This window comes from Mauremys mutica, chromosome 5, assembly GCF_020497125.1.
Source record: "Mauremys mutica isolate MM-2020 ecotype Southern chromosome 5, ASM2049712v1, whole genome shotgun sequence".
NCBI lineage: Eukaryota > Metazoa > Chordata > Testudines > Geoemydidae > Mauremys > Mauremys mutica.
The window spans coordinates 59,588,693-59,610,339 of record NC_059076.1 but is presented as its reverse complement, the minus strand read 5'-3'; the positions used below and the strand labels follow the sequence as shown (position 1 = coordinate 59,610,339).

The 21,647-nt window shown below is 43.3% G+C and overlaps 1 protein-coding gene across 2 annotated transcripts in view; it reads left to right on the top strand.

Annotated features, from left to right (window-relative positions):
* The window catches only part of TTC29 (tetratricopeptide repeat domain 29), a 199,393-nt gene that overhangs the window by 67,487 nt on the left and 110,259 nt on the right, over window positions 1-21,647 (top strand). For both annotated transcript variants that reach the window (XM_045019091.1, XM_045019090.1), the window contains exons 7-8: window positions 2,152-2,364; window positions 6,076-6,161. In XM_045019091.1, the coding sequence (XP_044875026.1) occupies window positions 2,152-2,364; window positions 6,076-6,161 (299 nt within the window). The remainder of the gene's footprint in view (window positions 1-2,151; window positions 2,365-6,075; window positions 6,162-21,647) is intronic.

The window sequence follows — 21,647 nt, the reverse complement described above, 5'->3', positions numbered from 1 at the left end:
GTTTAGCATCTTCACTCTTTTTCTTTTGTAACCAGATTGAGTTACTTGTGTTTTCAATCTTGGCTTTTTTTTTTTTGTCTGTAATGGAACCACACTTAGATGCATTTTCACCTAATTCTATGTGAATGATACCAGAAAGCACAGTCTGCCTCTGTATTTTGGTGCTCACTGAGTTCTGGCAACAAAGATGTCAGGACAGGGCCCCCCGTATGGCTAGTTCAAAGGCCAGTGGGATATATGGAATATATTACTTCAATTTCTGCTCTGTTAGGAATGCTCTCAAGGGAGTCCCTCAAATATGAGGTTGCATGGGAGAACAGAACCACTATATACTATAGCTCCACGCATTCTAAACCACCATATACTATAGCTCTAAGCATCCTAAACAGGCAATAGAAAGGTATGCTGATTCTGGAAGTTCACCTGAATCTGTCCATCTAAGAGATAACATCTCAGATTCTGAGGAGGAACAAGTACATTAGATTCACCTTCAACATCCACCTCCCTGGATGACTTGCTTGTCACCTCTTCCTGTCCCTAGAAATAGTTTCTCCTTATGGTGTTTTTTTTTCTTTTTAGTTTCACCTGAATAAAACCATATGTCTGCCAGTCTTTTCCCTCCATAATATATCTGGTGAAATTAGATTTCATAAATTGAATGGCCAAAGAGCTTTGCCTTGTTACCTGAAAAGAGTCAAGCCCTTTCAAAAGTCCAAGTCATTTGTTCATCCACTTTGAGGGGGGGGCGAACCAAAGAGGGAAATGAGTTGTGCCACAGACTAGCCAAGTGCATAAAACTCTGTATCCAGCTCTTTGAGTCAGAGCCTCCAATTCATCTTCATAGTCATCTATCCCAGAACCAAGGACAGCTTAATCTCCAATCGCTGAACCTAGCAGTTTGGAGTGTGGTATCATGTTGACTTTTGACTTGGAATGTCTCTGAGTAGTTCACCAGATTGTGATAGAGGTTTCCTCAAGAAGACTCATGCTTTGAAATGGAAGGTAGATATTGTTATGGGTCTTTAATAAGTCTTCCTCTGTCTGTCACAACGCCTGTTATATTAGGCTATCAGTAGATTGTCCACTTCCCTGGATTGACTGTAATCACAGTCAAGATTCATTTTGAAGCTGTATCAACTTAGCATCTTCTGATTTTGAGTCTTCATACATCCAACAGTTGAAGTTTTTGAAAGAACTAGTTCATATCTTCCTATGTCTGAGCTATTGCTTATGTGGGACTTAAATTGCTTTAACAAAGCTGATGAAATTCCATATTGAAACTTCTTGAAGATTGTCCCCTTTACCATCTATCTTTGAAGACAATGTTGTCATGGCAGTAACTTCAATCAGTTTTAAAGAGGAGCAATCCTTGATAACTGACACTTGTTACACAGCATTCACAGGTATAAGATGGTATTTTGTCCAAACTATAAACTCTTTACTAAAATTATCTTAAAGCTCCTTCTGAACCAGTCTACCTGTCTCCTAGCATTTTTCAAAGCCCACTCTTTACCCAGGGAAAGCTAGTCTCCATAAATTAGAAGTTAAGAAGGCTTTGAATTACTATCTTGAGAGGACTAAATTCATTGTAAGTCTACTAGGCTGCATGGGTCTATAAATCCAGTAAGGGAGAAAATCCACTCAGATTGCTGAAATGGATTAGACTTTATCTTCAAACTTGTGTTTACCTTATCAGTGTTTCAGTAACTGAAGATCTTAGAGCACATTTGAAAAGTTCTACCTTCTACTCCTTTCTTACTCCTTCAGAATCTTTCAGCCTAGGATCTGGACTGTGGTCCTTTACACACACACTTGATTTTAAAATATTATACCCACACGGAATGGTTTCTACTTTCTAGAAGATTCTGACTTCTGCTTCCTAACATTGTGGATCTATACAGGCAACCTACTCAAAAACTACATTTACTAGTAAGTAACTTGTAGTTTGGGCAACAAAGTGTGAATTGAAGGTAAAGATGACTTACTGATACCTGTAAGCATTTTATTAAGTTACGGGTTGATGATTATTGGAACCTTTGTGAAGTTAAGTTAGAAACAACTTCTTTTGTAAGAAATGATAATATGCAAAAAAAAATTGAAATATTTTGTTAAATATACTGCTTATATTTATGAATTAGTTATGTTTTTCAGGTCTGTTCATGAAAGCTGCTGAGCATTATGAAACATTCCATCAATTGACACTGGGACGGATGTGGAATGATGAGACAGGTCATACTTACAACTCACTGGCCTGTGAGCATCTCTGGAGAATTTACACATTACTAGCAGACAAAATGCTAGAAAATAAAGAACACCAACAGGCCATCAAAACTCTAATAAAAGCTTTTGAAATGGCAAAAAAAGGTGTGTGGAAAATAACACTTTCACATTCCTTTCTTTAATGTGCAGGCTCTGATTTTCCCAGGAGTAAGGTAAAAATCGTCAAGGGTTTGAATGATTATTTCCTATGAAATTCAAAGACAAATGCCATCAATATACTTCCAAATCTCACTGTAAACCAGAAGTGCCTTCTTGCTGACAGCAAGGAATCCATTAGTTTCTTGAAAGCTTTATCTCCAAAAATGCAGTCTTCTGGGACTATAGTGTTGTAAAACAATGAACTCATAATCAGAAGTAAGGTCATTTACAGAAGTTGAGATTTTTGTAGGTTAGCCACTGTTGATTTTTCATTTCCTTAGTAATGTTATCAGGCAGATCACTACTGTTTCATTCTACATGAATGATAAATAATTATGGAAAGAAAACCATTTCCAGTATACCTGAATTATTGAAAATAGTTTTAAAACTTAAAATTCAGGAAATGCTGTATATGATGGCTAACATGACAGTCTTAGTGTTTTGACTATCTGTAGTAAGGATCCAAAAGCTGATGGAAAGATGAGGATGGCATTTGAATATATGATGTCAGATGCTGAACAGTTACAAAGCTGCTGTTTATTTATGGGGCATTATTATATATGAGAGGGAGTAGAAAAGGGAGAGTGAGCCGTCACAGTTGATTTTAAGAAAGTACAGATTATTTTTCTGTTTTTTTGGGTTATCTTAATAATGCTTATTTGTTGAAAGATGTCGTTAGATTCCAAAATCTACAGTTTTCTATGTTCAGAAGAAAAAAAAAAGATTTTATGTGTTTCCCAGAATTAGAATGGAAAATATTGTATAATCACTTTTATTCAATTAGCATTGTTATGCTAACTTTGTGGCAGCTTTAATATTTTTTTATATAAGAATTATGGTTAATACACACTAGGAATTTGAAATTTATCAGGAGAGAAATTTTTATCTAAATGTTAAGAAAATGTATACAAGTACTGATCAATTGGTCAGTCCCTATGAAGTAAGTGGAACTGCTTAAATCAAGCTTCAGCCAGAGTGGCCAAAAAAAAAATAATTTCTCCTTATGTGTTTAGTCTTGTAAAATAAAGTTTGTTCTGTGTAATATACAGAACAGTATAAAATGTATAGAATTAAGCATTAACTGTGCTATTCATTATTTAAAACAATATTGAATTATTTCTGTTTTCTTTAGTCATATTGTTTCTAAAGATCTAATATTGTTAAAATTTCTTTATACTGTTAAAAAGTTAAATACTTTAAAATACCAGCTTAAAAATCTATATTGTACTCCCACACTAATTTTTTGAGGATAAAGCAAAATGTTTTTTTTAAATTTACTACATACTGGGTCTGAGGTTTCCATTCATTCCATAACAGTCCTTTTGAACATGTGTCTTTTTTGACACATTTGTCTGAATGTTGATTGGGTGGTTCCTTCTTTCTTTGGATTTGGCCCTTAGGCAATCTGTCCTATTTCTTTTTCAACACAGAAGCTAATAGTTCTCTTTTGAGAGTTGCTTCTTCAGAGCCCCACTCCTGGGAGCATGTGACTCAGTAGTGTGAGTTCCAAGACCATTTAAAGCAATAACTGTTGCAAATAGGCGTATATTCTACCACAAAATAAAACCTTACTTGTGTCATGCATCTTCTTATCTGTTTATATAGTCAAGAGAATTGTTAAGAGATTATCATAGTGGATCTGATGCTGCATTGAGACCACCAGGCAGATGCCCCAATTTAGAGCTGGTCAAAAAATGTTGACCAAAACTTTTTTTTGGGGGGGGGGAAATGCAGATTTGGCAATTCCTAACCATTTCACAAATTTATGTTGATTTCACCAAATAGTTCCGTATAAAAAAACCAAACCAACTTTTTGGTTTTAAATTTTCTTTAATTTTGTTTAATATAGAAATTTAAAAAATGCTCTAACTCTAAACAAACTTTTTGCAACGTATCAATTTGCTGAAATTTTTGAAAAAAATTCTTTTATGGGTTGACCCAAAACACCTTTTTTCCCCCAATTTTTCAGAATGCCAGAAAATTGAAAAATCCATTATTCACTACCAGATGGCCTTAGAGCTCTTATTATATGAGCTAAGACAGCTACTACAGCTTGCTGAGACACGTGTCTTTGAAACTTGTGGCAGTTCTGCAATTCACACCTTTACTCACCATTATTCTGTAGATATTTAAACGAGATCAGATGCTCATTTCAGAAGGGCAGTCCTTCAGTCTCTGTTCAAAAGCCCACTCTCTCCCTCAAAGAGGCCCTTATTCAGCAAAATATTTACATACATGATTAAGTTTAAGCTAGTGCTTAAATCCTTCTCTCTTCAGCATTCAATCCATTCCACTGGACATTCCTGTGCTTTGCTGAATCTGGACCAGAAATTAATAGTCTCTCAAGATTCAGGCTCTACAGAGACCATCCTTGAAGGAAAAAGAAAGGTTTTGAATGTATTTCCTCTATAGAGCCATATTTTCTCATCCCCCTTCCCTGCCCACTTGGAATCTTAGGAAAAAGAACAGAAGGATTTGGGATTGCCTGCTTTTATAATTTTACCAAGTGTGTTCAATTCTGTAGGTGTGTGTGGGGGGGTGTCCTTATGGGTTCAGCAATTATGACTTTCAAAGATTTCAGGACACGTGGAGGCTAAACACGAACTTCCATGAGTGTGGATCTGTAGAGACAATATATTAGGAGAACATCAGTTAGAGGTAAATAATCTTCCTTTTTCATGTGTAGATGTTTATATTGGTGCAGGAGTTGTGAATTTGTTGACCTTCAGGACTCATTTCAAAGCTCATTTTCTAGGCTTTTTATGTGTTGAATGGGCAGTATTGCGTGATGAAAAAAGGTTTTATATTTTGGACATTGATTCCAATTTGTTTGCTTTACTAATCAATTTTTGTATATATATCCCCAAACTCTGGATGGGTTAATTTTGAAAAAATGATATAAATAAATTATTTTATATAAATTATAATATTAAATATACAGGCCAGGTTTTCTTTTGCTGGAGCAGGGCAAAGAGCCAAGAAAGCAGCCCATTTTGGCCAGCTGAGAATTCCCTTAGCTGTTGGGAACTCTCGGTGGGGCCAAATTAGCTCACCTAACTCATTTGCCACCTCCAGTCTCTGGAATAAGGAAGAGGCACATCCAAAATGTGCTGTACTTCAGTTGTCCACCATTTGTGTAGCATTTCCTGGAACCATTGCCGGCTAGTATAGATTACAGCAGCTTTCAGGCTGCTCTAGCCTATGCTGGTGTGGAAACCTAGCCTGAGAATCAGGGAGCTGTAACTGTCTCCCTGACTTCTTTCTGCTGCACCAAGTTTCTGTTTGTATGTAGCTAAATAACTACATGGAGATATTTTACTGACCCTCTAAATGCAAGGTGTTTCGTGACTGTCTTTGGAGAGGTGGTGGCAGTGCTGTGAAACAATTCATAATAGAGAAGCTTATATCATGACAAACTGTGTGCTCTGTCTCATGAAAACATTTGTACTTCCTATGTTTGTGGCTTTTTTTAATTGAGTATAAGTGCTCTAGATAAACATAAAAACATCAGTGTTTGGAAAGTGATAAATGACAAGCTATAAGGAAAAATTTAATATGTTATTAAAAAATGACATGTACGTTATTTTCAAGAGCTGTCAGTAGTAGTGTAATTTGTTTAGAACTAAGAGTAATTATAACCCAACTCCTCCCCTTTAGGAGGTGATAAGAAGATGGAAGGAGAAGCTGCCTATTGCTTAGGGCTAGCTTATCATTCTGCTGGAGAAGAACAGACAGCAATAATAGTGAGTTTACTTAACGTTTCTTAACATGCATTTTATAATTTGTCCGGAGGCAATTACCTTGGCTTTGCTATTAAGTGACCTTAAATAAAGGTCTGCTATTTTTAGTGAGGAAAGTTTTTATTACTGTTTAATATTTATTTTATGATTTTACTACAATAGCCTGTATAAAATATCTGCTGGGAATAGGATGGGAAAGAGTTCTACATGTGAGAATTCTGGAAGGACAGGACCAATAGTCCATTTCTGCCTCTTGGATCAGTTTTAGAGGAAAGGTCAGTGACAACCGAGTATGCTTCTGCCATCACTGCTGTATCTCTAGGGAAATACGGCAGCATTCGATGATCAACTGTAACAATGTTATTGGGAGATCCAGTAGTATGAATATGGATGTATTTTGTCCTTGTCCATGGACAAACAAAAGTGCATTTATCAAAAGAACCAGTGCCATATCTGTGCGTGCCCAAGCCTTAAACTCAGTTTGGAGGGATCCAGTGTTCTAGCAGCAGACATGTTTCATAGAGAGGACTCTTCACTAGTTTATTTTATTAACTTGTTCAAAAATTGAACACTGGAAACTGGATAAGAGTTGAAGTAGGTTGAGTTGAGCAATGATTTCTTCAGTATCAGCTTGTTTACTGTATGCTTATAGTTGATGATGGATTTCCCTCTTCAAAGGAGGCATTGATAATTTGATGTTCCAGAAACTGTCTGTTATCTTTTTCATGATTCTTCAAAGCTTCTTGGATTTTCTTACATGCAGATTGACTGAACTGTGGAAAAGAAGGTGTCATGTTATTTGTCCTGTTATAGATGTGTGGTTTCTGGTGTTCAGAGAAGCCTACCTTGATGCTGCAGATGATCAGTGTGAATAGGCTGATAAATCCTCAGTTAGAGGTTCTGGGTTGTGAAGTTGAATGAAAGTATTTCAGATTGAGAGCAGTTTCTGATCCAGAATACTTTACAGAGTGAGATTTAGTGGTTGCAGTGACAAAGGAGAAAAAGGGATTTGGGGCCTTTTCCAGGGTTCTGGAATAATAGATTAGACTAGAATTCCTTGTGCTGAAATCTTTCTTGCATGTCCACACGTTTTTGACCACAAACACTCCAAGTTTTCTTTCCTTCCTGTTGCTGCATTAACAGGTGTCTGAGAACTATGGGAACGATGACCAGAAAAACCGGTAATAGAGATAACGAATTTGGCATGGACACTTGATTTGTTCATGACCAGGAGAAGCTCCTTGACCAACAAGACAAGCACAGTCTTCATTCAATTCAAAGGCCAAAACCATACTTGAAAGCAGCCCAAGATTATCTGAGGACTATGATATTGTCCAACAGAGTTTTCTCATCACCATCTCTTGCATTATTTTTTCTTAAAACAGGAAGGTTAGAAACCAGGTGATCATTTACCAACCTGTGGCTTTTTGACCCTGGGTCAAATAATTGCTTTTTTGGAGTGTGCTGGAATCTTTGTTCTTTCAGTTAAGATGCTTAGCTTTATATATTAGTGTGTTTTATAATAGTTTTTAATCAACAGATAAAAACAACTGACAGATGGTAGAAAACAGAATTTGCCTTTTTTGTTAAATATGAAACACTCCCTACACAGTACAGAATGTAAATGGGATTCACTAGGGTGGATCATAAAATAGTTTAAGTATCCTCACTTATGCTGTAGGTTATTAATATTTTCATCACTTGTGTGCTAATTAAAATAAACATATTAAATAGAGTTTAACTTATGAATGTTTTATAAAATTGTGAGATCAACTCTCTTTACATAAACTTAGAAAAATAGATTACTTTTAATGAAAATAACCACCCCACATTATGAGAATGAGAAAAGAAATACTACCTATTTTATTTCATGCATTCTTTTCATCCTCAACTGTGATCAATATATACAACTGTAAAATATCAATGGTTTCAGTGCCATTGAGCACAAGTTTTCTTTACTCTCCAATTAGAAATCATTGCCTAAAATTTACCCTTCTGTTCTCGATTTAATGGTCTCTGTATCCAAGGGGAGCTCAGATGCTTATAGAGATGAAATCATTGCATTCTGTTCCCAAAGGACTACTGCTTATCATTACACATAACATACAAACAATACTGCTAGGAGCCAGTTTGCTTCATGGTAATGTGTAGTTCATCACCAGCTTCTGTAGCATGCTAAAGAGGTCTTGCCACTCAGCTTGGGACTATTTGAGTGTAGACTCAGGGGTCTCAGCAGTTATTTTCCTGCTTTGCATCAGAGTTTTCATCTTCTTTATCCTTTTGTGCTGTGGCCCACCTCAGGCAGTCTTCTTCTAGGGGAATCTAAAAGGAGCAGCTGTTACAGATACCATTTCCTCAAATTGTTGCCATTTGGTTCCTTTTGCTATTTAGTGTGTCACTCCCTTCCCCCAACATGCGCACACACCAGTATGCATATAAACTTGTTTCTCTTTCATTATCTCTTCTAACAAAGTGGAGAAGCATATGTTCAAAATATTCACTATCTGACACAGTAATTAAAAGGTTGAATTATGAAGCTACAGTCTGTTATATCAAAAATATAGCCTCTTTGTCTAGAGAATGGAATATTTCCAGTGAATAGAATTTTGTATTTCTAAGCATGTAGTATATAACCTGACTAATTGTTGATAAATTATTTATTTGATACGTGTAACCTCAGTTTTGCAAAGACTGATGGCAAGTCTACACTACAATATTAAGTTGACCTAAGTTACCTCAATGTACAGTAACTGCAGTAATTAAATTGCTTTTGCATATCCGCACTACGCTCCTTGTGTCGGCGGTGCTTGTCCTCACCAGGCGTGCTTGCAGCGATTTAACTATCACTGTAGGACATTGTGAGATGGCTTCTGAAAGGCAGCAACAGTCGATGTAAGCAACGCAGTGTCTATACTAACACTGTGTTGACCCAACTACATTGACCTAAGCGCTATGCCTCCAGCAGAGGTGGAGTTATTCGGTTGGTGTAGTGGAAGAGATATGTAGGCGGGAGAACATTTTAGTGTAGACACTAACAGAGTTAGGTCAATGTAAGCTACCTTACCTCGACCTAACTCTGTAGTGTAAACCAGACCTGAGTTTAGTGGGACTATTCAAGTGTGTAGAGTTAAATACGTAAGTCTGTGCAAAATTGAGACTTAACTCCATTTAACATCTTTGTGGTATTTTAGTGTGTCAGGCAAGGTCCGGTTCATAATTGTGTCTAATTACTTTTGTCATGTTTGGAAAAAAGTATAAATGTCTGAAATATGGATTTTGCCAGGGAAAGGTTAGCTGGTTGCTGTCTAGACTAACTTGTAGGTCTTGCTATAGATGCTTCTCTTCAAAATTGTATTGCTAACCAAATATTTGTTACAAATATTTTCATATAATTAAAAATCTTGTATTTGGCAAAGTATCTTATTGCATATTTGATATGGTTTTTTAAAGTTAATATAGATTTTATGGCTGGATTTTCAGAAGTGCCTTAAGGAGTTAGGCACCCGATTTGACTTTCCGTTATAGTTGCATGCCTAACTCTCTTATCTTAACTCCCTTTGAAAATCACAGTGTACATTTCTTCTTCGAGTGATTGCTCCTATGCATTCCAGTTAGGTGTGTGCGCCGTGCGTGCACGGCTCTTCGGAAGATTTTTACCCTAGCAACACCGGCGGGCCGGCTGGGCGCCCCCTGGAGTGGCGCCGCTATAGCGCTAGATATATACCCCAGCTGGCCCGTCCGCTCCTCAGTTCCTTCTTCCCGCCCGTGACGGCCGTTGGAACAGTGGAGTGCTTGTTTGTCCTCCACATCCCTAGCTCACCTCGATTCTAGTTTTGTAGTTAGTGTATATAGTAGTTAAAATAGTTAGTTAAGTAAGTTATTAGGTAGATTAAGGGGAATTAGGGGGGCTTAGCCCCTCTTTTCCCGTCCGGTGCGGGCGTATGCCCAAGACACCGGGATTTAAGCCCTGTGCGGCTTGCCAGCGGCACATGCCGATTGGGGACCCTCACGACTCCTGCCTGCGTTGTCTTGGTGAGGCCCATCGACCAGATAAGTGCCTATTTGCAGATCGTTCAAGCCTCGAACGAAAAAGGAGCGGGACATTAGATTAAGGCAGCTCCTAATGGAATCGGCGCTTACCCCTGTGGCGCCGACACCATCAGCTCCGCTGTCGTCCTCGGCACGGAGCGCTCCAGCGGTCCCCGACCGGTCCGGTACCGAGACTCTTAAGAAGCAACCGGCACCGAAGCCCCGGCACCGTTCCCTCTCACCATCCGGGAAACAGAAGCCGCAGCCAAAGTCTGGGAAGACTGCTGCATCGAGACCGCTTGTCCAGCAGCCAGTGTCGGCCCCCTCGGTACCGACCTCGACAGCGCACGGACCGTGCGCGGTACCGTCAACTCCGGCGCCGACAGGGCCATTGAGTCCGGTACCTCCATGCTCCCCGGTGCAAACCGTGGTCGAGCTGCCTCTCCCGTCCACGCCCGAGATGTTCTCGACGGCGAGGGAGCTCATAGAGCTAACAGAGGCACCAAGCCTCTGGCCCCCGGCACCGCCGGTGCGGGCTGTGCAGTCAGTGGGCAAGCCGGCCATGATACGGCCTCCTTCCCCTGACAGACGGGATAGAAGGCGATCCAGGTCCCGTTCCCGATCCCGATCTCGGAGACGGTCACCTTCACGCCGATCCAGGTCCCGGCACCGGTCACCATCCCGGTACCGCTCTCCGTCTCGGCGCCGGTCGCAGTCCCGGTACCGCTCCTCATCGCGGTACCGGTCGCACTCCCGGAGGCGATCCCAGTCCCGGTCTCCGGACCGTCGGCACCGAAGAAGGTCCGGATGCCGGCACCGCTCCCGTCACCGTTCTCGGAGCCGCTCCCGTCGACGACGGTCGAGATCGCAGTCGACCTCCCGGTACTCACGCGGTCGACGGTCCCGCTCTCGCTCCCGGTACCGCGACGATCGGCACCGGTCCCCGGCACCGTACACGGACAGACTAGCGGCATCGACGGCGCAGTCCCTGAGCGCCTCTGCCCCCCCCGTGGCCTTCCCGCCAACCGTCGGTCGCCTCGCACGAGGGCAGCGGTGGAGATCACCGGGCAGACCCCCAAGGACAGGACCACGGTCCACAGCAATGGGGCTTCTGGACCCCCTGGGCCTTTCACGAGGCTCAAGGCGCCCCCTCCCTCCAGCGACCCAGCCCCTCCGACCACAGGGTGCCGGAAGCCACTGTCAGCAGGCCCCCTCCATCACCTCCGGTTGAGGTTCCGCCGCCACCAGTACCGGCGGAACATCCCATAGAGGCGGAGGCTTCGCACCCCATGGACGAACCACAGCTACGAGCCATGGGTCAGGGCCATTCCTCGTCTTCCTCGCCGGACGAGGCGGTGGCGGGGTCCTCATCATCGGATCCCCCACCGATTGAATAGCGTGCCCATCAGGACCTCCTCCGTCGGGTGGCACAAGCCATCAACCTCCCGGTCGCAGAGGTCACTGAGGACGAGGATCCGGTTACTAATGTGATTGGAGCTGAGGCCCCCATGCGAGTGGCCCTGCCCTTCATTCGCACTATTCAGAGAAATGCCACTACAATCTGGCAATCACCTGCGTCCATCCCTCCCAGTGCTCGAGGCGTGGAGCGAAAGTACTCAGTGCCCCCGACCGGGTACGAGTACCTGTATACGCACCCGGCCCCAGACTCCCTCGTTGTGCAGTCGGTGAATGACCGGGAAAGAAATGGGCAGCCCGTGCCAGCGCCGAAGTCCAAGGACGCGCGCAGGATGGACCTGTTGGGCCGAAAGGTCTATTCGGCTGGCGGCCTTCAACTACAGATATCCAATTAGTTGGCTCTCCTTAGCCGCTATGCCTACGACAACTTCGTGGCCCTCTCTAAGTTTACGGAGTTGATTCCCACAACCTCCAGGCAGGAGTTCTCTGCCCTGCTAGAAGAGGGCAAGAAAGCCTCCAGGTCCTCCATCCAGGCCTCACTGGACTCTGCAGATTCCGGAGCCAGGACTTTGGCATCAGGAGTGACCATGAGGAGGATCTCCTGGCTGCAATCGTCTACCTTGCCGCCAGAAGTCCAGTATACCTTGCAGGACCTGCCCTTCGATACCAAGGGCCTATTCTCGGAGAAGACAGACTCCAGAATCCAGACCCTTAAGGATGGCCGTATTGCCATCCGCACCCTGGGCATGCACACGCCTGCTACCCAACGGAGGTCCTTCAGGCAGCAGCCCTATCGGCCATTTAATCAGTCCAGGTCGAGGCCTGATAATGGATGCAGAGGCAGACTGAACCGCCGTAGACCATCGGGCAATCGGCGTACCCAGTCCCAGGCGCCCTTTAAAGCCCCTCAAGGGCCGAAACAGGCATTTTGATGGGACGCCCGAGGACGGCCCATCAGTCTCTCCATCAGATCCTTCCCCGTTATTTTTCAACCGTCTTTCCCACTTCCTCCCGGCGTGGTCCCAGATTACAACGGACAACTGGGTGCTATGCACGGTAGAGTCCAGTTACCGTCTTCAGTTTGTTTCGCCCCCGCCCTCCCACCCACCCACCCCCGTCCCTCTTCAGGGACCCCTCTCACGAGCAAGTCCTCTTACAAGAGGTCGAGTCTCTGCTGAGCTTGGGTGCCATAGAGGAGGTGCCGAGTGATATGCGAGGCAGGGGATTTTATTCCCGATATTTCCTAATCCCCAAGGCGAAGGGAGGTCTACGACCCATACTCGACCTCAGAGAGCTCAACAGGTACCTGCTCAAGCTCAAGTTTCGCATGGTAACCCTGGGGACTGTCATCCCCTCCCTGGATCCGGGAGACTGGTTTGCCGCCCTCGACATGAAGGACGCATATTTTCATGTCGCGATTTACCCTCCTCATTGACGCTACCTGCGTTTCGTTGTCAACAGCACGCACTACCAGTTCGCAGTGCTACCCTTCGGCCTCTCCACAGCGCCGAGGGTCTTCACCAAGTGTATGGCAGTGGTTGCCGCGGCCCTCCGCCGTCGTCGGATACATGTCTACCCGTATCTCGACGATTGGCTGGTCCGGGGACCATCCCGCCAACTGGTAGCGAGTCACATGACCACGATCCTAGCCCTGTTTCAGCGCCTAGGACTTATGATAAATGCCGAGAAGTCAACGTTGACTCCATCGCAAAGGGTGGAGTTCATCGGAGCGGTCCTGGATTCCAATTTGGCCAGGGCCTGCCTGCCCCAACCTCGGCATCAGTCTCTGGTCTCCCTAGTTCGGGGCCTACAATCCTTTCCAACGACAACGGTGCGCTCCTGCCTCCGCCTCCTGGGCCACATGGCTTCGTGCACGTTCGTCACTCCGTACGCGAGGTTGCACCTTCGCCCGTTTCAAACTTGGCTTGCGTCAGTGTACCGGCCCCACTGCGACTCCTTGGATATGGTAGTCACGCCCACGAAGCCGATCCTCGCTTCGCTCACCTGGTGGCTGGACCCAGAAGTGGTGTGTGCCGGAGTCCCATTCCGCCCTCCTCAACCATCCGTCACCCTGACCACGGATGCTTCGGAGCTAGGGTGGGGGGCACACCTGGCCGACCTGCATACCCAAGGTCTCTGGTCGCCCCGAGAGCTCTCCTTACATATCAATGTCAGGGAGCTGCGGGCGATTCGCCTCGCGTGTCTTGCCCTCCACTCCCGTCTCCAAGGGCGTTGTGTTGCAGTGTTGACAGACAACACAACGGCGATGTTTTATGTCAACAAGCAGGGTGGGGCCCGATCCTCCCTACTTTGCACGGAAGCGATGCTCCTGTGGGACTTCTGCATAACCCACTCGATTCACCTGGTAGCGTCCTATCTTCCAGGAGTGCAGAACACGCTGGCCGACCGTCTCAGCAGGTCGTTCCTTTCACACGAGTGGTCGCTGCGTCCAGATGTGGTGTACACAATTTTCCGCAGGTGGGGGTTTCCCCAAATAGACCTGTTTGCCTCCAGAGAGAACAGGAAGTGCCACCAGTTCTGTTCTTACCAGGGTCGCGCCCCGGGCTCCCTGTCGGACGCATTCCTCTGCTCCTGGACGGGTCATCTCCTATATGCCTTCCCTCCGTTCCCGCTCGTACATCGGGTGCTTCTCAAGCTTCGGAGGGACAGGGCCCACCTCATACTCGTCACTCCGGCCTGGCCGAGGCAGCACTGGTACACTCTGCTGCTCGAGCTCTCTGTTCGGGATCCCATTCCCCTCCCGTTGGGGCCGGATCTGATAACGCAGGACTTCGGCAGGCTCCGCCACCCAGACCTGCAGTCCCTCCATCTTACAGCCTGGTGCCTGAGTGGTTGACCCACGCGGAGCGTGCCTGTTCAGTGGCGGTCCAGCGAGTCCTGCTAGAGAGCAGGAAGCCCTCCACTCGCTCGACTTACCTCGCGAAATGGAAGCGATTCGCAATCTGGTGCGATCAGAGAGACCTGAATCCATTCGTGGTCCCTATACCAACGATCCTGGACTACCTCTGGTCACTTAAGGAGCAAGGTCTCGTGGACTCATCGTTGAAAGTGCACCTAGCGGCCATATCCGCCTTTCGGCCGCCCGTCGGTCACCGGTCCATCTTCTCCAACCCGACGGTTTCCCGCTTCCTCAAAGGCCTAGATCGCTTGTTCCCGCCAGTGCGGCGTCCTACTCCGTCCTGGGATCTGAATCTGGTTTTGACCAGGCTCATGAGAGCCCCCTTTGAGCCCTTGGCCACGTGTTCCCTGCTCCATCTGTCGTGGAAAACAGCTTTCCTCTTCGCCATAACCTCAGTGAGGCGAGTTTCCGAGCTTCATGCCCTGACGGCTGGTCCACCGTACACCATCCTTCATGCAGACATGGTTCAGCTTCGGCCACACCCGGCCTTCTTCCCTAAGGTGGTGTCGGCCTTCCATTTAAACCAGGACATTTTTCTTCCTGTTTTTTTCCCGAAGCCTCACGCCTCGAGTCAGGAACAACAGCTTCACACCCTGGACGTCCGCAGGGCCCTTGCTTTCTACATAGAGCGAACAAAACCCTTCCGGCTTTCGCCCCAACTATTCGTAGCAGTTGCAGAGCGTATGAAAGGCAAGCCGGTCTCCTCTCAGAGGATTTCCTCCTGGGTCACTGCATGTATCCGAACATGCTACGAGCTTGCTTGTGTACCAGCTAACCATCTCACAACTCACTCTACGAGAGCTCAATCCTCGTCTGCCGCCTTCCTGGCCCATGTCCCCATCCAGGACATCTGTAGAGCGGCCACCTGGTCTTCTGTCCACACCTTTGCTTCCCACTACGCGTTGGTGCAGCAATCCAGAGACGATGCAGCCTTCGGCTCAGCAGTCTTACACTCTGCCACGTCTCACTCCGACCCCACCACCTATGTAAGGCTTGGGAATCACCTAACTGGAATGCATAGGAGCAATCACTCGAAGAAGAAAAGACGGTTACACACCGTTGTAACTGTTGTTCTTCGAGATGTGTTGCTCCTATCCATTCCAGACCCGCCCTCCTTCCCCACTGTCAGAGTAGCCGGCAAGAAGGAACTTAGGAGCGGATGGGCCGGCTGGGGTATATATCTAGCGCTATAGCGGCGCCACTCCAGGGGGCGCCCAGCCGGCCCGCCGGTGTTGCTAGGGTAAAAATCTTCCGAAGAGCCGTGCACGCGCGGCGCGCACACCTAACTGGAATGGATAGGAGCAACACATCTCGAAGAACAACAGTTACAACGGTGAGTAACCGTCTTTTCTTGTCTAAGCATTCACAATAGGGACCACTCAGAAATAAAATCCTTATAAAATAGATATTAAATTCTATATTCCATACAAGGTATTTTTAATGTGCAATAATACAGGGACTGTGACATTCAACACTGCAAAAAGAAACATGATAATTTATGGCACAATATCACACCCATGAATTATTAAAACTTATAATACTTATGTTCCTAAAGCTGATGCTTCAGGGTTTCAGCTGGCCACCAGCAAGGGGCAGGAAGGAATTTTTCCCCCAGTGTATTCTGGGAGGGTTTCTTAAACTCCTTCCTCTGAAGCATCAGAGATGGACATGGTTGGAAAAGGGACAGTGGGTAGGGGGTGTCTGAGGCTCTGAGGTGTCACTGAGCATTCGTTCTCTCAGGGGCTTGCCTGGCTGCTTCTTGATCACATGCTCAGGATCTGACTGGTCACTATATGTGGCATCATGAAGGATTTTCCCTCAGGTCAGATTGGCAGTGATCTTAGAGTGGGGGTTTTTTTTGTTTTGTTTTTGTTTTGCTTTCTTCTGCACCATGTGGGTGCAGGTCACTTGCCAGGATTAGCTGAGTATATTTCATTTAATCATTTCCTTAGGGACTGGTGAACCTCAGTACTTCTTGTTCTATGTCTGTGGCACATAATAATCTAGTCTCCTGTGGGTTATACTATTTTGGATTTATTTCAGTGGGTGGTTTTAGTGTATGGGTGCTGAGTGGTGTTGGTGTCCTGTGTTATACAGGAGTGCAGATTAGATGGTCTATGGTTCCCCTGTCCTTTGTTTCCTCCTTTGTTAGGAGGTTAATATTGTTATTTTAGATAATATGGGTTATAAACTCACCAGTTGATCTGATCAGAAGATAAGATTCTTGTCCCAGAATCAGGCTACACCGAGTTTGAAAGGACTCTCGGAATGTAAGACAAGGATGCTCACACTTAGACAAATGTAGCCTTAAAGACTTTTATTGAGATATATGATAAAGTAATTAAATGGTAAAATAATCGGAGTCACAAAGGCAATAATGTTGTTTTAGAGGTACATGTGATATTATGCACTATAAACTTTTGATTAATATACTCAAACCCTTCCTTGATAATCTGGTGGTAAAAGACAAAGGACCAGCCTCACCTCTGGCATGCCAAAAGAGTTCAGTTCAGGTTCCTCAGTTCTTGAGTGACCTCCCACTCCAGAACTTAGGAGCTCAGGAGAAACTAAAGAACTGAGAGCTATAGAAGACGAAATAAGCTAACTTAGAACGTTACTATACTAACTGACTTAAAATTTACAATTGAGAACTAATAGACTAATAAACAAAAGGATAATAAACAAAGAACTAAGAAGCCTACTTGGCATGGTGGGTCACCCTCGTATAGAGCTTGAACACTTGTGCCCTCCTTCTATGTCCAAACTTAGTTTCCTCACCTACAGAAATGTTGGGATACATTTACTCCATAGGCTGGTACGTTCGTACATATTGATGACATATACCTACATATTAATGATTTTAGCTCATTCTCACATTTGTTATTTCTGGCTGAAGTAGTTATTTTGGTTATCTCCAACTTCTTTGTGGTATACCTGATAAGTTTAAAGAGGATATGAACTTAGGCAGTCCCTCCCCCACTCCATACCAACCTGCTCCAAGGCATCCTTTATCTATCTGTGTTAAGGGTTGCAACCATATATGGTCATCGCCACTTATCTAGGTGAAAGGTCCCAAGCATATGTACGCTAACCTTGCCTTAGCTCAACATACAGGACATAGGTCCCTTGAGTTACAGCCAAAAATACTCCTATAAACCTGTTATACCCTATTATAATAAAACAAATACTCAAACCCATAAGAAACCAATAAGAAAAGATATATAGGCAAGCTCTATAGGCTATGCCTTAAACTCTGTGACCCTAAGTTTTCTTAATGTCTGAAATGATTCCATTAAAGTAATCAGAGGATTCCCAAAGTAATATGTTACACTAACCTGTGTATCAGAATCAAATGAAAATTTCACTTCAGCTTACATAGTCAATTAGAATATAAATGGGTACATATGAAGCAGGTGGCCCTAAAGTTAGTGTACACTGCTATATAATGAATTTTTCTAATCATGTTTGTCATGCCCATCACCGTGGTATCCGCACAATTTTTTACCTGCTAGGTGGAAGTTTCACAAGATACACCTGATTAGGTATGCACCATTCTCAAAGTGATTTTACCTTTAAGGGAATGAGCTGCTTTCCCTTGACATTCAAGATAATAAATAGCCCCAGTATTGTCTGCTACTGTCTGTACTACTGATCCCTTGCAGCAAGGAAGAAAACATTTGCTGTTGGACATATTGCTTGATTCTCGAATATATTGATGAGAAGTCTGAACTTCAGGTCAAGTTTTGTCTAGATGTTTTCCTAAATTTAGGTTTGAGGTATCCATTCCTATCACTACACATATCGATGCTTAGCAAACTGGAACTCCCAAAGGAAATTATAAGATATTGTCCACTGCATGGAGGATTTTTGAATTTGCTGAAGTATTATCAGCAGTGGTCTGTCCCTTCCAGTTCTATTATTGATACTTAATCAAGATTGTAGGAAACTTGGCAAATGGAGTCACATGTATGCAGAAGGCCATATAACCTAGAAACGTTAGATAAGATCTGATCATACCTAGACTCTGCATTTTGATGGTTTTTGAATATCGGTAATACTTTAAGGGAAAGCAGTGGTGTTCCTTCTCTGGAGTGTGTCTGTCTTTTTTTTGCGGGGGGGGGGTTGGGAGGACTTTGCATCTGAGTGAAGGAGCACTTCTGATTGATGTGAACTGAGGGAGCACAGTATGTATAGGTAAATCAGGGGGTGATGAGACAGTTGTCCAAATATTGATAAGTTTTCAAGGTTTACACATTTATGAGGTGTGCCACCATTACCAGGCATTCGCTGAAGATTTGAGGATTCGTAGCAAAAGGAAATGGGGGCACTTGTATTGTTAGTGATCATTGCCCACAAAAAAGCTTCTCTGTGTTACCCTGAGTGAAATGTATAATTATGAATCTCTCAGGCTGAGAGTCTTGAACCAGTCTTACAACTTCAGGGAAGGGATGATTGTTGCCAGGGTCACCACATGAAACCTGAACATTCAGTTAATTTGTTCAGCTTCCTCCAATCTTCATCTGGAAAGAAGATCTAACTTTTTAATTTGGATTTGGATGGTGCTAGGCATTTACTGGTACCATGAGGGATTTCGTTGATGGCTTTGCTTTCGAGAAGCATCTTCATCTCTGAAGTTTCTCATTACAGGGATCCCTGAAGAGGGATGGGAATAGAGGGTTGAGGTAGCGTGGAGTGGAACTGAATAGAGTGCCTTTCTCTAAAATGTCATGACATTTTTTCCCTTCAGTGCTCACCTATATGACACCCAAATTTGCATCTTAGTGATACTGCTTCCCACCTTGTTTGTCTTGGAGCAAAATAGTGGTTTTCCTTTGGGGTCTGTGGTTAAAATGCTTTCCTGTTTCCTCAGCTAATGGTGTCAGAATAACTCCATCACTAATGGACTGGATTTCTCTTGGGTAACATGCCCTCTGAGGGGAAACCTCCTTAAAAGTGATGCAGTTAAAGAAAATTATAATTAACATAAAAATCTTATGCCCTGGGAAACAGGAAAAATAGAATATACTGAAAGCATGTTACTAGATCAGAAAATTATCATGCTTTTGGAAAGCTTTGATACAGCAGAAAATAATAGCATTTATAAACATCCCTTCTTACAGTTAATAGCCTGATTTTTTTTGTCTCGGGGTTGCTTCTCAAGAGTAGGAGACTCGTGTTTCTTTTAGTTCTCAGTTTTGATTACTTAAGCTCCCATTCCCCACTTACCCCTTCCCCAGACTAAAAAGATGAGCCACCTATCCTGATAGATTAATCTAAGATAAATCAACCTTTCAGCATAAACATGTTTACATGACCATCAGTATCTGTTGTTGGGGAATTTGTGTCACAGGCAGTAGGGGAATCGGCACAATGAACAGGTGTCAGGAAGTCTAAAAGACTAACTTTGAGTATTTCTCTATATCAGATGATGTGTGAAACTTGCCGGTTTTGTTATTTGTGAGTGTCACATCTGTGCAATTTTTCTTTAAGTTTCCAAACCTAGAGTTCCAAAGGCAAAACTCAACTTGAAACCATCAAGTTTCATTAACCTTTATGCATTGCATATGATTGCCTAGACTTCACATAGTTATTGTACACAAGATTTTTGATTGTCAAGTTTTATTATAAAACTAGAAAACATGCACACTAAGAATTAATAGCTACGCAAAGACAATAAAGGAGCATGGCTGGGTTCCTTCATGCTACCAAAATGGAAATTAATAAAAATTTGTTCCTGATAATCAGTGAAAGATTCTCTGCAATCTAAATTTTCACAAAATGTAGCTGGTTTAGCTTTCATGTTCGAACATGAAGCTAGCAGAGTTTTACTTGGTTTTCAGTTTCCTTGCAGAAGTCTCACGTAGCTGTAATATGAAACTGTCTGACGTGTTTGATCATTGAAGGCACAATCAACACTGGCTATTCTGACGTTCAAGGGAGTGAGAAAGTATATGGAGCCCTCTTATTCCCATGCTGTGTCTTCACTGCTATTTCAGCCCAAGTTACCGAACAAAGTTTAGCTAACCCATGTTAAGAATTTTCCTTTCATTTGTGGTGAAGACAAATCCTATGTGTCAGCCAGTGCAGCTGAGTTGGTGCAGTAGAAGATGTAATCATTGCTAAGTATAAGGCTGGTGCAGATTACATTTTCCCCATCCCCTATTATCAAGGTGGGAGTTAGGAGCCAAATTCTGTGTGCCCTTTATAGCATGCCCTTTACACAGAGCTTGTAGCAGTTTAAAGCCACAATTAAGCCCTTTTGTCCCACCTGAGGCTTTTGAAATCTCAATTATTCCTTCTATGGGTCAAAATAGGTACATTAAGGGACATTTTCTGCCAATTATGGTGAAACTGTTCTCTGGTGCAGGTAGTTAAAAATGACCACCCTTCCATTTCCAGACACTGTTTCAATCTGTGTCATTCTCGTAGAATAAAAAAGTAAAATTAAATACAAAACCATATAACTGAGTTATTTAGTGCACAATCTTTTTATTAAAAAGCAGAAATGTAAGAACTCTGGTGTGCAGGGCTGTGAAAGATCTGGAAATATTTTTGTGAAAAAATGTACAGTTCATTTCTCAGGGATTAGATAACCCACAAAACCTGAGCTTTTTGCATGTTTTAAGAAATGGAGGATTTGCACCAAAAATCATACAAACCCCTTGAATTTGTATGTTTGTCGCAAATCCACCTTACTTTAACTGAAATTGACCTTTTTGTGTGAAAACTTCAAAACTGTATGTGGATTTTCATGAAAATAAGGCAAATTTCAATTTCTTAATGAAATGCAAATATCAGTAAATTCTGAGGAGGCTTTTTAATTTGATTTCAAACATTTTCCATAGCACATATAGCTAACATGAAAAGAGCAGGCATTTTAAAAGAATATTATTATTGAATATTAACAAACTGCTATAATAATTAGTTTCTTAAATTGTTATAAATCAGGCCCCAGTTCAGCAATTCATTTACTTAGGCATGGTCTTAAATTTCAGCATGTGAGTAATTCCATTGACTTCAGTGGGATTACTCATGTATTTAAGCACATGCTTAAAGTTTTTGCTGGATTGGAATCATAATAGCTATATAAGAGTGAGGGGGAAGGTCTACTATCTAGACTTAAA